The 16123-nt window shown below is 44.0% G+C and overlaps 1 protein-coding gene across 1 annotated transcript; it reads right to left on the bottom strand.

Moving 5' to 3' along the window:
- Positions 1 to 8399: 8399 nt before the first annotated feature.
- Positions 8400 to 13530, bottom strand: ADORA3 (adenosine A3 receptor). Its single transcript, XM_073319909.1, has 2 exons — positions 13019 to 13530; positions 8400 to 9733 (listed from the first exon to the last, which is right to left on the bottom strand). The coding sequence occupies exons 1-2, from the start codon at positions 13366 to 13368 to the stop codon at positions 9112 to 9114; spliced, it is 972 nt and encodes a 323-aa protein (XP_073176010.1). The 5' UTR covers positions 13369 to 13530; the 3' UTR covers positions 8400 to 9111.
- Between the last annotated feature and the right edge of the window lie 2593 nt (positions 13531 to 16123).

The raw sequence follows: 16123 nt of genomic DNA, 5'->3' as shown, positions 1-16123 counted from the left end.
AGATGAGTACTTTAGGTTGTTTTTCTGGACTTCATGTCCTCTGTAGAATTTTAGGTTCAAATAAATGCTGTGACGCTTATGAAATCCATGGCCACAGTGGAGATGTTTAAAAAAACATGTAACAATAAATAAATAGCGAGGACCCATCACACGCTGGGGGAACATCAAAGATTATAATGGCACATTCATCCATAGCTTTACAAACACTTTACAAGGTGGGTAAGAAGCGTTACCCCCATTTTACAACTGTGGGAACTGCAGCAAAGTTACAATGAAGCACCCTGCCCACCACCAGATCCTTGAAGGAGGAGGGGAGCTGTAGGGAAGCCCTGCTTATCCAAGCCAGGCAGAGGAGGGATGGGGGCTCGCCTCTGTTTTAGCTGAGCACAGGGAGCTGTGTTCCATTCCCCCACCACCCACACACGCTCATGCGTAGGGAACTGAGGCACAGAGAGATGAAGGCCCAGATCTTGAAAGGTATTTAGGCTCCCCAATCAGTGGGAGTCAGGGACTTACAAATTGTTGTGGATCTGGGCTGAAATGACTTGCCAAAGGTCACACAACACATCAGCAGTAGAGCTGGGAATGGAATCTATATCTCCAACAGTCTCATGCTCTGTTACTTGAGTACTGAACCCTTCTTCACTTTGGTCAGTACATAAAACCAGATTTTCAAAGGTATTGAGGAGCCTAAATATGCAGATGGGCACTTATTTGGATTTCAGGTGCCTTGGGCCAGATTTTTAACTCCAGTGAGAGTTGGGCACTGCCTTCTAAAAAGCCCACTGGATGTCTATCTGCATCTTTAGCACATAAATATCTTTGTAAATCTGATTCTATTTCTCTTGCGTCGATTAAACTTGCTGCACACCTCAGCAGAAGTCAGTATTCACAATATCTGACAAAGAGAAGCCAAGTTTCGTAAATGGAAAAGAGGCAGAAATGTCTAGAAACACAAACACATTGCTCAGCATTTAAAGAAGTGAGATTAAATGGCCATATGATGACTGCAAAAGATAAGGGATGAGCAAATGTGCTTTATGACTGACACTGAGATCTGTTCTTCTCCACTCACATTTAAAACCACCATTTCTTTAAGCACTAGTGTATCATGATACCAATGACAAAGGGACACAGCCTTGGGGGAACCATGATTATATTAAGAAAAGGAGTACTTGTGGCACCTTAGAGACTAACAAATTTATTAGAGCATAAGCTTTCGTGAGCTACAGCTCACTTCATCGGATGCATACGGTGGAAAATATAGTGGGGAGATTTATATACACAGAGAACATGAAACAATGTGTGTTACCATACACACTGTAACAAGAGTTATCAAGAAAGATGAGCTATTACCAGCAGGAGAGTGGTGGGGGGACCTTTTGTAGTGATAATCAAGGTGGGCCATTTCCAGCACTTTACAAGAACAGTCGGAGGGGAAATTAACAAAGGGAAATAATTTTACTTTGTTTAATGACACATCCACTCCCAGTCTGTATTCAAGCCTAAGTTAATTGTATCCAGTTTGCAAATTAATTCCAATTCAGCAGTCTCTCATTGGAGTCTGTTTCTGAAGTTTTTTTGTTGAAGAATTTCCACTTTTAGGTCTGTAATCGAGTGAACAAAGAGATTGAAGTATTCTCTGACTGGTTTTTGAATGTTATAATTCTTGATGTCTGATTTGTGTCCATTTATTCTTTTATGTAGAGACTGTCCAGTTTGGCCAATGTACATGGCAGAGGGGCATTGCTGGCACATGATGGCATATATCACATTGGTAGATGCACAGGTGAACGAGCCTCTGATAGTGTGGCTGATGTGATTAGGCCCTATGATGGTGTCCCCTGAATAGATATGTGGGGACAGTTGGCAACGGGCTTTGTTGCAAGGGTTTGTTTGGTTCCTAGATTAGTGTTGACAGAGCCAGAAGAGTACCCAGAAGTCACCTACTACAGGACAGGCCCAACAAAGGAAATAACAGAATGCCACTAGCCATCACCTTCAGCCCCCAACTAAAACCTCTCCAATGCATCATCAAGGATCTACAACCTATCCTGAAGGATGACCCATCACTCTCACAGATCTTGGGAGACAGGCCAGTCCTTGCTTACAGACAGCCCCCCAACCTGAAGGAAATACTCACCAGCAACCACACAACAAAAACACTATATGCTTCCTGCCTTTGTCCCTCTATTTCAAGGATTCCCTGCACCCCCTTAACCTCTCTCATGCAGAGGCTCTGTGTTAACCAGTTGTTAATGGCTGCCATCAACTGGTTCTTTGATTATGGGCAATCAAAGAGGTGGTTGAAGCTGCTGCATCTGTTAACTAGATGCCAAGGGCTTTGTGTGTCCATTGTTTTCCTATTTTCACCAAAATCCATAGAGTTCTACCCATTGTTCCTACATCATTTTGAAACTGATTGGATGCAGGGTTCAAAAGTTACCATGTTACAGACAGACAGAAATGGCATCAAGTTGAGTGCAGGACCTGGCTTCGCTCAGCCAATCATGAGTCTTCATCACTCAGATGTCACTGCAACACGCTGTCTCATTTGCTCCTGCTGGGTGCAATTCTCCCCTGTGCAGAAGCCAGCACGAGGCCTAGGGACCACGTAAAATTAGGGCTGCCATCTAGCCAGAGTTTCCCAGGATCATAGCTGTCCTGGGAAATCTGTACAGGTGCACACTGCCAGCTGTCCAGGATCATCCCTGAGCTCCTGGTTTTTTGTACCTTAGCAGTGGCAATCCTACTTAAAAGTACAGCTTACGTGGACTTAATTAGCAGATAGGCTGCACATTGGGTCTCTGCACAGCCGGCACAGGGGTAAAAATCTGAGGTACTTCCAAGGGCATCTACCACAGGTCAGAGAGAATGCCGTGTTATGCCTCGGGGGGGGGGGGGGGGCGGGGGGGAAATGCTTCGGACAATACCCCTGGCTGGGAAGCAGACAGACATTTTTCAGGGTGTGGTGCGGGCAATGGACTCTCTTGGCAGAGAGAAGATTAATAGAGACTCTCCCTGAGCCTTGTAAACAACACAGGTGCCTATCCTCATTGTAATGACCCTGACTAAGAGGGCAATGGGAATGGGCTCAGCTGGGGTGAATTACTAAATTCCCCTATAAGAGATGTGTGCTGAGAGTAGGGGGAAATGGCAGCTTGATAGGACTGGGAAGAATAGAATTGCTTCACCTCGTCTCTGGGAACGATGGGGTAGCCAATGCTGTCCGTTGGGGTTCCGTTTAGGAAGGCAGAGTAGAATGATTCTCTTAGAGCTGTGGGGTTTCAACGGGAGATCTGGCTGGGCCAATCTTTTTTTCTGCTTGTTTGTGACGTCTGGTCTCAGGAACGCTCACTTTGTCTCTTAGCCCTATAGGGGTGTTGGTCCTGTGCCTTCTTGTGCTCGTCTGGTCTCTTACGAACAGTGTCACTGCACGTGCCCTGGGAATAAACCTTCTGTGAGGCCCACAGCTAACTAAATGGGGCCCCTGTCCAAGCCTCTGACAACCCACAGCAGCCAGCTGGTCTGTCCGGTTACTGACGAACAGGGGTTCTGCAGGGAAATCCATGGGTGTTACGCAGTCTGGCTGAGCTCCCTCACTGACCTGTTCATTACCTGAGTCCACTTGCACACCAGGGTAGACATCATCCCCTGTCAGAGGCTGTGACAGGTATTAAACTGGTTCTATACTTCATCTTAGTCACAAGGCCAAGAAATAGAGCATTTTTAACCGTAACTTCCTTGGATGAGCGGAACAGAATTGCTCCCTTTCAACTTTCCTAGAATAGCCTTTATCAGGGAAAAAAAAGCCTGGCTCCTACATCCTATTTCCACTCTCTGCTATGCTTACTGGAAACAGCAGATGCTACCAATCAACTACTGGTATTTAATGTAGTTTATCAGCTGGAACTTGTTCTAGTCAAGATGTGGTTTGAAAGGGTCTTGAGACTATTATTATTATTTGCATTCTTGCGGTGCTAGGTGCTACCCAAACACGGGACAAAGAGCCCCGTGCCCCAAAAGCTGACAATCTACTCAGGCTGCTTTCTCTGATTACCTGGGGAAGGACAGTGGGTGGAGTTCATGCTAACTTAAATGTCAGACCTCTAGAGAAAGTTAGTATGATTTGGAGGCACACAAGGCAGATGCCCCTTGGATTAGAAGTCAGTGTTGCAATTTGATTAGCTGTGATACTTCAGCCATCAGAGCTATATCCCGTTTTAACAAGGACATTGGCCAATTTCAGCCTGCTGTGACTTATCACAACTTCTTGTTTGTAAAATGGCAGAAGCTATAGCCTAGAATCCTCTAAGGCAATTGCAGGTAGGAGGCCCCCTTCATACTCCTTTGAGACATTCAGAATGTGCGAGTTCACACCGTATTGCACCCACTCTTTGTTCTCTATGTATTTGACTTTGGATTTTTTAAAAATATTAGAAAAATTGAAAGAACGTGAGCATGGCTGGCTAATCATTCTACTGTGTCCATGCCCTGCCATGCTCCAGTGATCAGGGTATAAGAACTGCTCTTATATGTATTACAGTAGTGCCTAGCCGCACCAGCAGAGATCAGGGCTCCAGTGTGCTTGGCATTAAAGAGTTTGCAGTCCAAAAAGAAAAGACCCCTAAAAAGAGGGAGAAATTTCCATTTTTCAAAAGGGGACCTGAGGTAGATGGAGGAATTGAATGTAGATCTTCCAGATCCTAGTCTAGTGTCTCAATCACAAGCTTGTTCAGTGTGGCTATGCGGTTTTCAACCCTAGAGCAAAATTAACTTTCCCTGTTTTTTCCCAAAGTCTCTTTTGTTTGCAACAGTGTATTTCACTTAATACTTAAAGCAAAGTTTTGTTTCCATCAGCTACTCTGATAAGTGGAAGTTTGAGTTTCATTCTTTCATCACTGCCCTGGCTTCCTCTTTTTCGGGTATTAGTCTGAAACTGTGTCTGGAGCTTTGTCTTGTGTGTGTGGTTGCAGTTGGTTTTCAGTTCTCTATTCCTCTGGTTTCTCTGACACAATCACTCTAGTTCAGGGGTAGTCAGTAGGTGGACCATGGGCCAAACCCAGACCGCCAGATGCTTTCGAAAGGACCCTGAAATCTTTTTATTTACTTATTAATATCATCACTATTATTTTTTTTCTTCTCTGGAGTCTGGACCTTGACTATACCTTAACCGAGAAATTTGGACCTTGACAAAAAATAATTGACTACCCCTGCACTAGTTCATCCCACTTTCCACAAACACTCAGGATGCTTCACAGCGATGTTTCAAAAATGGAGAGACAGAAGGACAGTCAGCGTCTGGTCAAACCACATGAGGTAACACTGAATCCAGTTTCAGAGTAGCAGCCATGTTAGTCTGTAGCCGCAAAAAGAAAAGGAGGACTTGTGGCACCTTAGAGACTGAATCCAGTGTTGAGAGAGAGCCAGGTATGAATGAAAGTTCTCAGGGACAGGCAGGGCAATTAGGGAACAATGCAACTACTGAGAACTATTCAGCAATCAGTTGGAGATGCATTCAAAGAGCTATGTGGCCTTCTCTCCGATTCCCATAAGTTTTCCTTTTACTCAACTTACTTTTTTTGCTGGACTCCAAACATATCGGTAGCTAAAATATAAAGATGAACAAAAATACAACAGCAGGCTTGAGATATATTGCTGAGCAGCTTTCTGTCTTCAAGACCCTTTACAAACATTAAGTAATAGTTATGACACCCTGTGATATAATTATTTTCTCCATTTGACAGATGGCAAAATTGTGAGAGTAGTTTAGTGACTGGTTGAAAGAGAAGCCACTGCCAAAGCTGTGATTAAAATTCAGGAGTTCCTGGGTCAGACAACACAACACGCCTCTCTTCAAATATTATTCAGTCAGGATATGCCCAGGCTGCTAAGTACTGTATTTTGGAAAACAGGAATACACACCTGTCATAAATATAAAGGGAAGGGTAAACCCCTTTATAATCCCTTCTGGCCAAAGGAAAAATCCTCTCACCTGTAAAGGGTTAAGAAGCTAGGATAACCTTGCTGGCACCTGACCAAAATGACCAATGAGGAGACAAGATACTTTCAAAAGCTCGGGGGAGGGAAAAGCAAAGGGTCTGTGTCTGTCTGTGTGATGCTTTTGCCGGGGACAGAACAGTAATGGAGTCTTAGAATTTAGTAAGTAATCTAGCTAGATATGTGTTAGATTATGATTTCTTTAAATGGCGGAGAAATTAAGTTGTGCGGAATAGAATGGATATTCCTGTCTGTGTGTCTTTTTGTAACTTGAGGTTTTGCCTCGAGGGATTCTCTATGCTTTGAATCTAATTACCCTGTAAGGTATTTACCATCCTGATCTTACAGAGGTGATTCTTTTTTACTTTTTACTTCTATTAAAATCCTTCTTTTCAGAAACTGAATGCTTTTTCATTGTTCTTAAGATCCAAGGGTTTGGGTCTATGGTCACCTATGCAAATTGGTGAGGATTTTTACCAAACCTTCCCCAGGAAGTGGGGTGCAAGGGTTGGGAGGATTTTTGGGGGAAAGATGTTTCCAAAGAACGCTTTCCTAATAAATAAACCCAGATAAACGTTTGGTGGTGGCAGTGGAAGTTCAAGGGCAAAGGGTAAAATAGTTTGTACCTTGGGGAAGTTTTAACCTAAGCTGGTAAAAGTAAGCTTAGGAGGTTTTCATGCAGGTCCCCACATCTGTACCCTAGAGTTCAGAGTGGGGAAGGAACCTTGACAACACCTAACATCTTTTCCAACTGACTCTGGTCAATACCCTTATGAGAAAATGTGAAAGACAAAACATGCACCGGGAATCTCTTTACTGACTTTTGAAATTATAAAAGCTGTACCTACAGCTGTGCTAACTCACTGGTATTCCCATAAAAGAACTGGTATATTGTGTCCCTGTGGCATATTTTGTTATCTTCCCCACCACCACCACCAATGCTGCCTGTTATTGTCTGGAGTGGTATGTCTCAACAGGACACGTCCACTATAGTGTGGTTCTGGGATTTATTTATTTTTTGTGGGGGAGGGTTAAGTGAATTCCAAGTTGATAAATGGCTGCCCATTGACAGGAACTCCTTGTAGGGCTAAGAGGAGTTTAGCCTCCATAGCCCGTTCAGCCTTTGGTCCTCTCTGCGGAGACTGCCACCAAGGGGCCCAGCTGAGAGTGAGGTTTGGTGCTGCAGACACCTGTCTTCCAGTGAATGTGCTGGAACCCAGTTCTCACAAGGTACTGAAAAGGCATCAGATGCATAGGTGTAACTGTGGCAAAAAGTGGGAAGGAGTGTCTGGATAAAAGCACTAGACCTGCAGCAGCACTGAAAGGGAAATGGAGAGGATAGCAGAAAGCTGAGTGGGGAGGACGTTCCACTGTCAACCACTCAGTGGTTGGACTTATGATCAGAAGATAATAAATCTAGTTGACCAGCTCAAATCTATCCCAGGATACCTGTAAACAATAGTTAATAATATAACTGCTTTTCATTGCTGTCCTGGGACAGATCTGAGCTGATGAACTAGAGGCAAAAGGATCTATATCTCATTTATCAGTAGACAAAGTCATTACCTCATCATGAAAAGTTCACATCTTTGAATCAAGACCGGAAATCTTTCTAAAAATACCAAAACAAGTCAACGCTCTAGCTCAACCACAAGCTATAGGCTGGTTACCGGAATCACTGGATGAGGTTCTATGGCCTGTGTTATGCAGGAGGCCAGACTAGATACTCATAATGATTCCTTTTGGCCTTAAAACCCATAAGCTAATCGCTGGTGCAGACAATGTGCTTTAGAAAAACATGGCTGATTTTGGACTAGATTCTACTAATCCTGCTACCTTTGTATTTCTGGTGAAGCCTTTCTTTCCAGCATGTGTAGAATGAATGAGCAGAATATTCAGAGCATATATTTCTCCCAGAGCCTGTTAATGCGCAGGGTTATCAGTCTGTTTACGTTATGTGGATATAATTTACCCAGATAATTCAATTGCCATTCTTGATTTACGACCACTGCTTTGTGTGATTCTTGCTGGGAGTACCCAGGACTCTGAGGCACCTTGCTACCATCTGCCCTTAGCATGAGGACGCCTTCTCTGTGCCTGCTGGGGGTCAGCTCCCCAACTCCACTGGCCATGGGCAACATAATCACTCCGCTCTAGGCCTTGCAGGCCCCGCTGTCATTCTGCAGGTTAGCAATAGGCACACTCCAACCTCTGAGCATCTCCCTGGAGTGACAAGCCCTTGTGCCACTGGACACTCACAGTATTCACAGATTTGCTGCTTCCAAAGAAATGGTACAAGCCAGTTTACCAGTCCCACTTCAGAGCACCACTCCGCTGAACACACAGCACTGAGATTTGTTTATAGTTAAATCAAATACAAGATTATTTAACAAAGCATAACAATTTGAGTAGAAGCAAGTAGAAGTATTGGAAACAAATGGTTCCATAAAGAATAAAATCATAGCATGCATTCTAGAGCCTAGACTTAATTAACAAGATACTCTCACGGCTAGTAGAGTATTGCTCATCTAAAATCCTTGCAGCACTTTCTAGCTAGGCTGGCTGTGACACCCTCCCACCCCTTGCATGAGATATGCATGCTGTCAGTTTGCTTCCAAGGTGAAGGTTTCAGTGTGTCCCTTTGCACACCAAGATATACCCCAAACAATCATTTGTCTTTATTCATAAGCAGGACACTCTCCTGCTGTTTTTTCTTCCTGTAGATTTCCTCTCTTGTAGATTTTCACAGTCTCTTAATTAGCACCTGGCTCAATATGCAAATAGGCATACATTGTGAGGCATACATTGCGCACTACACAATACACAAATGATCAGACAGGGAGATATTACCACTTGCCTGAAAGGAACATTTCCAAGGTATGTGACCTGCTTTAACTCCAAGACCTTAAGAACATTATTTTCGATATAGATACATAACTCCTTAAATATTATCCATCCATTCATATTGCCGTGGTTATGATGACCAGTGGGCTACTGGCTCTTGGTAGAGACCTCATTTGCCATCCTTTGGTGAATTATTATGCATATATGTGACCCAGGGAACCCCTGTAAAATCCTGTGTGTGCCCCCTGGACCTTCTGCCAGTTGGCATCAAGGGGTCGCTGGGTCGCAGTCTGATGTTTGCTCCATGCTAGGACTGACCAGCTTTGGACTCGTGCACAGAACACAGGCTCTTAAAATAAGAATATAAGTATCTTTGAACTTCTTTATCTTGCAAGCATAGACAATGGGGTTCATGACCGAATTGGAGTGAGACAGCAGAATGCTCACGTACAACAGAGGCGATGGGATATGACATTTGGGACAGAAATAGAGGATACAGTTTAGAATGGACAAAGGCAGCCAACAGATAGCAAACAAGAAGAGGACGAGGGCCAAAGATTTGGCCGCCTTGAACTCCTTCCCATAAAACACTCTTGCTGCATTCATGTTTGTTGCACTTTGACTTAGCTTTGTCCGGATAATGTAGAAGATCTCAATATACAGAGCACACATGAGGATCATAGGGATGAGGATCCAGGCGAAGAAGCTGAAATATACCATGTAATCCATTCTCATCACAGAGGTGAATTTGCACTTGAGTTCACTGGCCCTTTTTGTGTTAGTCCTTTGATTCCATCCGAACATGGGGACAAATCCTGTCAGCAAGGACAGAAGCCAGCAAATTCCAAGAGCCACCCAAATTCTTCTCTTTGTGGTGATTATTCTGTACCTGAAAAACACCACCCCTGTTAGATGTGATTCTTTAGTGACAGTGAAGCAACATCCAAGAATTCATGCCTTCAAGGGCTGTAGGTTCATTTGTGGCTGACTTGAGTGCTCAGCTGTCTTTTGGACAAGGTATCTTATTGCAGGTACTTTGTACCATATGTGGAATGATTAACTGGTTTTAACCAAGTCTGTCTCTTACCATTTGGCCTGCTTTGGATGGCCACATTTCTGGTCTGGTGCTGATCTCAGCATGTTTGAGGCAAGGATATGATTGCCATTGCCAGCGGCTGATTCTGCTACTTTCCAGCTTTCCTTTAAGGACCTGTCCATTCATATTGTAATTTACACTATTCCGCCAGACTATACTATTCCTCTGCTCCTGGTTATCTTTTAATGTAGGGCCTTTGCTCATAGAAATATGGCCCGCTCTATTAATTTAGATGGGAAAAAACAAACCCAAAGAGTTAAAGATTTAAATTGACCCAGTCACTGCCCAACATTAAACAAGGTTCAGGGTTTGGTAAACAGAGACCTCAGCCTACTTAGCATCATGGCAAATGCACTATGGAAAAAGAAAAGGAGTACTTGTGGCACCTTAGAGACTAACCAATTTATTTGAGCATGAGCTTTCGTGAGCTACAGCTCACTTCATCGGATGTATACTGTGGAAACTGCAGCAGACTTTATATACACACAGAGAATATGAAACAATACCTCCTCCCACCCCACTGTCCTGCTGGTAATACCTTATCTAAAGTGATCATCAGGTTGGGCCATTTCCAGCACAAATCCAGGTTTTCTCACCCTCCACCCCCCCACACAAATTCACTCTCCTGCTGGTGATAGCCCATCCAAAGTGACAACTCTCTACACAATGTGCATGATAATCAAGTTGGGCCATTTCCTGCACAAATCCAGGTTCTCTCACCCCCTCACCCCCCTCCCAAAAACCACACACACAAACTCACTATCCTGCTGGTCAGTTTGGATGAGCTATTACTAGCAGGAGAGTGAGTTTGTGTGTGTATGAGGGTGGGGGGGGGTGTGAGAAAATCAAGGTGGGCCATTTCCAGCACAAATCCAGGTTTTGCGAATACAGACTAACACGGCTGTTACTCTGAAACCTGGCACTATGGAAAGTCTTTTAAACCCTTTCCCTTTCGCTGGAGAGAGTTTTGAAAGAACTCCTTTCCCCCTTCCCATTTGACAGTGTCTTAGATGGTAATAACTGTCCTTTAGGGAAAAGAGAAGACATTAGTTAAGATGGGCTGGACCTGTCATAGATGCTGCTGTTAAACTTCAGTCTCACTTCCCAGAGGACAAAACAAAACGAACACGCACAAAGGGGGAAAGAAAGGAATGGCAAAGATAGAAAATGGAACTTCTCTCTCTAGCATTGACTCTCACCGCTGGAAAAAACCCAGGCCTAGCACGCAGTCTGATCAGCCACTCCGAAACCCAGAAAACTCGTACCAGTGTTGGTCTTTTGAGGGCTTTTAGCTGCCTCTTTCTGGTCATAGGCTTACACCAGTGTTGTAAAATAGACAGTCTTGGCTGGTTGAGCCAGACTCTTAGACAGAAGACAAAAGAAGAAACATGGGAAAGAGAAGAAATAAGGATGTGGAAGGAAAAGGACATCTTGGGGAGTGGTGAGGGGTGACAAAGTCTCACATCCTAGACAGTGTTCAGGATTTAGTCAGAGCTGATAGAGGAGGCAACGTTATCTGGGTCCCTCTCTCATGGCCCGATCTGGTCACGACATTTGTGAGGATTAGGATGAAGGAAGTCCGGGGACCCAGGAGACTGCAGGGCAGGTAGTCGTCACAGTGAAGCTTACTCCTAACACTTCTTTCATCTTTTAGTTAGACAGCATCACAGTAGCCAGCTTTCCCCCCAATGTCTCTTCTTTTAAGGATCTCCAACAAGAGTGGTGGGTGGAATAGCCTATCCCCTCATCATCTTGTCCATCTGTTAGACCTAATTTCTGACCCACTAGTTTTGGTTCATTGATTACTGGTCCCACACTTCTCTTGTTTACCAGGCATAATCTTAACACAGTCCTTAATTATATCTGTAGGTTTTTTAGTTTAGACTTGTGCAGTTTTTCTGTCTCCCTTTTGCACCTTTTCCCATCAACATATGTTGTTACAGTTCATAAAAAAATTTGTTTATGAACTTTCACTCGTTCCTTACAGTTGACTTCACAATTAAGATAAATTTGTGGACCCAGTTACTACACCAGGACTGTGTACTGTCTGCCCCTGTGCCACGGTTTTTGGGTTTGGTGGGCTTTTTTCTTTTTCTTTTTTTTGGTGGGGGAGAGGGGGGAGTGTTTTATGCCTGCACTTGGCCACTCAAGTTATAGAAAAAAGGTGTGTTTTTTATAAAATCCTCTTATTAGAACTTGCTGTTCACTCTATGCCCCTTTCTCATTTTGATCCAGTGCTGACATTGACGGGAGTATTTGAAGTGACTAGCCCCAAAATAAACAAACACAGAAATAATATAAAAATCAGGCTATACACCCAACAAAATGATTGAAGAATGAAATCATGTTTCACCAAGATCCCAGCAGCTCTCTGATCCCTATAGGCAATTAAATAATTAATACTTATTTTTTATATTGTGGTAGCACTTAGGGGCCCCAAACACGGATCAGGACTTCATTGTGCTAGTTGCACAAACACAGAGCTACGAGATAGTCCCTGCCCCCCAAAGAACTGCTCTTAAATTGATTTTACAAAGAGATAATCTTACTCTTTTTGGAACATACATTTAAAGTGAGTTTACTGCTTCAGAAACTTGCCTGATTAGAAGCCACTTCAAATAGATGGGGAAGCAGGGAGCATTTGTCATCACAGAACCATAGAAATGTATCACAGAATCATAGACTATCCGGGTTGGAAGGGACCTCAGGAGGTCATCTGGTCCAACCCCCTGCTCAAAGCAGGACCAATCCCCAATTTTTGCCCCAGATCCCTAAATGGCCCCCTCAAGGATTGAACTCACAACCCTGGATTTAGCAGGCCAATGCTATGTAGGGCTGGAAGGGATCTCAAGAGGTCGTTTAGTCTATCCTCCAACCCTGAGGCAGGGTGGAGTAAAACATAGGTGTTGCAGGGTTGGTGTGAGATGGGGGTATGAGCACTGGGGGAGACGGGGGAGCATGCCTCCAGGTCTGAGCTGGGGTGTGGCGACCAGGAGGAGCATTAGAGCATTAACAGAACCCCCCCATGTAATATGAACAATAACTTGAAAATGCAACAACCTAAACAGACTGACTCACCTAGTGGGCAGCTTCACTCTCAGGTACCTGTCGATCGCGATAGCCAGGAGAGACAGGATGGAGGCATTAGTGAAAACCACCAGCAGGCAGCACATGAAGAGGCAGGAGTAGAAGTGGATTACGACTCCCAGGCTCACCACGATGGCCAGCGGCATGACAAGGATGCCCACAGCTATATCGGCCAGTGCCAAGGAGACGATGAGGTAGAAGGTATTCGTCTGAAAAGCTGGGTTCAGCTTCACCACCCAGATGACCAGGATGTTGCCCAGGGTCGCCGATATCCCAATAACGAACTCGATGGTGATGTAAACTGCATCCAGGCTGCTTAGAGTCAAGCTGCTGTTTGTCATGGTGAAGAGCAGGGTGCCTCCTCTGCAGGCTCAAGGGCAGGAAGAAAGGAGGAAGACGCCAACAGGAACAACCTTGAGTGGGATTTTTCTTCCACAATGGCACCAAAACTCAGCTCTCCCAGTGACTTTCCTCACAATAACTACAGAACTGTGCAGAACTTTGTCACCATGGAATCATGCAGTTAACTGGCTGTCACCCCTCTTTAGCATTGCACAAGGGTAAATTGTACCTGGATGTCTATGCCACATGATCCTCCCTTGTGATTTCTCCTTGTTAATGCCAGAACATCTCTGTGGTTCCTTCAATATCCTTTGAGTACTCTGGCAATTTATTTTGAAGTGGTCAGAAATCTTGTAGCAACCCAGCCAAAAACCCACCTGCCTTCACTTGCTCTAGCTGTTGTCACTCCCCAGTGACACTATTTTAAAGCTGTGAACTTTTTTTTTCTTTAGACTTACCAATGTCAGTTAACCACATCTGATTCTAGATAAGCAATTTCTATTCTTCTTAGGAAGTGAGGCAGTTAAGAGGAAGTCACCAGAATGTCTGATTTCAGCTCCCCACTTGACTTTCAGCTCCTGGTGTGTTAATCTTCAACTAAAGCTCTGAATGGGCCGGGGGGGCCCAGCAATCTTGGAGATCCCCCTACCAGCACTGCTGACCTTCTGAGACAGCTGTGCACCGTGGAGCACTGCTGTGACTAGGATGGTCCTGTCATGATGTAGAGGCAAAGCCTTTCAATGGAAGGCCCTGAGCTGTGGCATTCATTAGTGCTAGATATCAGAATGAGTTCAAGCCTCCTCATATTCAGAGAGCAACGCATAGTTCTTTCAGTTCTTAGTTTGCACCTATCAGCATGGTGTGTAGGTGCAGAAAGGTCTCCCCACCATGAAACTGCTGAAGAATGAGCCAGCACTGTTCATGGATAGAGGAAAGAAGTGATGGGAAAAGGCAGCAGGGAATTAGGGGAGGGAGAGAGAGAGAGAGAATAACTACACTAAGCTGAAAATATCTGAGTTTGTTATGGGAAAGCATTTGTGTGACCCTTAAATTTGTATTTCATGGTAACTGGGTACTCAGACATACAGATAGACACATGCTACCCCAGAACAGGCAAACAGAAACCACAGAAGAAAGGCAGAATGGGAAGATGAAAACCATCGTAAATTCCAAACTTTTATCCGGGTTCCAGAAGTGTCCTGTAAAAAACAGAAATCCAGCCCAAGTGACACTGTTATTTCAGGGTCCACCCCTGATGTCCTTTCCAGTGCCCTCTAATCCCACTACCATGCCTGACCTTTAACTGCTTGCGTTGTAATGGTCTATATTATATTGCTCACTCATCGGGGAGTAACTTTATCTTCCTAATGTAAATAATAAACGATACTATAATAAAAAGAATGGAATGAAACATAATCTTTGGAAGGCAACATGTATAGTGTTCACTTCCTTAAATGTCTGTTGTCTCGAAGCTGACATAGCTTGGCCCCAGAACCCATGATGTGGAAGTGAAATGAACCCAGGATCTTAAGTGATAAGACAACTCGGGGAAAATTAAAATGAAAAAACAAAGTTACTTCTGCACAGTGTGCTCAGTAAAAACAGACACTGGGCCACATTTATCCTGAGTGTAACCTCACTGAAATCAGTGGCATCACTCCTCATTGACCCAGGTGCAAGTCAGAGAAAAACTCTGTAAAATTACAGTAGACATGATGATCATTAATCTGGCTGTTATCTGCTGCATTGGGATGTGACTGAGGTTTGCTAGGGGTCTGGTCTACAGCCCACCAAAGCCAATGGAGCAAGTCCCTAGTGAACCCCAGTCATATCCTTTCCATTTTGACATCAATAGATTTAGGATTAGGCCCTTGTAGAGTGCGGAGCCATACCAGAAACTACTTATGCTGAGAATAAGCCTCATTCAAAGACACAGGTCTGGCTTGCAATGAACACATACAAGAAGTCAAAGCACATGTCATCTACACATACTATCCATGTGCTCCTAGAGTGTGGATTCTAGTCTGGCAATGAGAAAGCTGAGGGCAAGGAGTGCATGCTAGGAATTAGCTTATAAATAAACACAGCAAGCATCCAAATCTGCAGAAATTCCCATGTCCAGCTGTCCGCAGAAGAAGCAGCAATTTCAACTGGAACAGTTTTCCCCAGCCCTGGTGGGCAGCATAGATATATGTTTCACTCACCTACCCCGCTATAAGTAAAACTGAGTACGGACAAACCCACGCTCCTCTTTGCCTGCTGAGAACAACCTTGTCTCCTGTTATTGTATGCTGCATTCAGCAGATTGATAGGGATAGACGTGTGCACATGTGGGATAGACTGTGAACCAACCAGGTTGCTGAAGATTTATTGAAAATCAGCATTAATGATCCAGTGCGCTCCTTGGCTATCTCTTTTAAAACTCTCAGGTACGAGTTAGCCAGACCTGCTGATTTTTAAAAATGTCAAACTGTCTAAACTTATAATAGCTGCTGTGTAACGTCCTCCTGAATTACTGTTGCAATGAAAAGTCTATCATCACTGTCATCTGATATGAATACGTTGTCAGGCTTTTCCTAAATACAGAACAGAAAATGTATTGAACGCTTCTGCTTTTTCACTAACAGGTCTTCTATTTCCATCTAATAACAGACCAATACCATTATTAGGATTCTTTTTGTCCTAATATACTTAAAAGACTCCTCATTTTCCTTTACTCTTCAGGCCCTAGATTTCTCTCTGTGTCCTTCTGTT

The sequence above is a fragment of the Lepidochelys kempii genome, chromosome 21 (assembly GCF_965140265.1).
Source record: "Lepidochelys kempii isolate rLepKem1 chromosome 21, rLepKem1.hap2, whole genome shotgun sequence".
Taxonomy (NCBI): domain Eukaryota; kingdom Metazoa; phylum Chordata; order Testudines; family Cheloniidae; genus Lepidochelys; species Lepidochelys kempii.
This window is presented reverse-complemented; position numbering and strand designations above follow the sequence as displayed.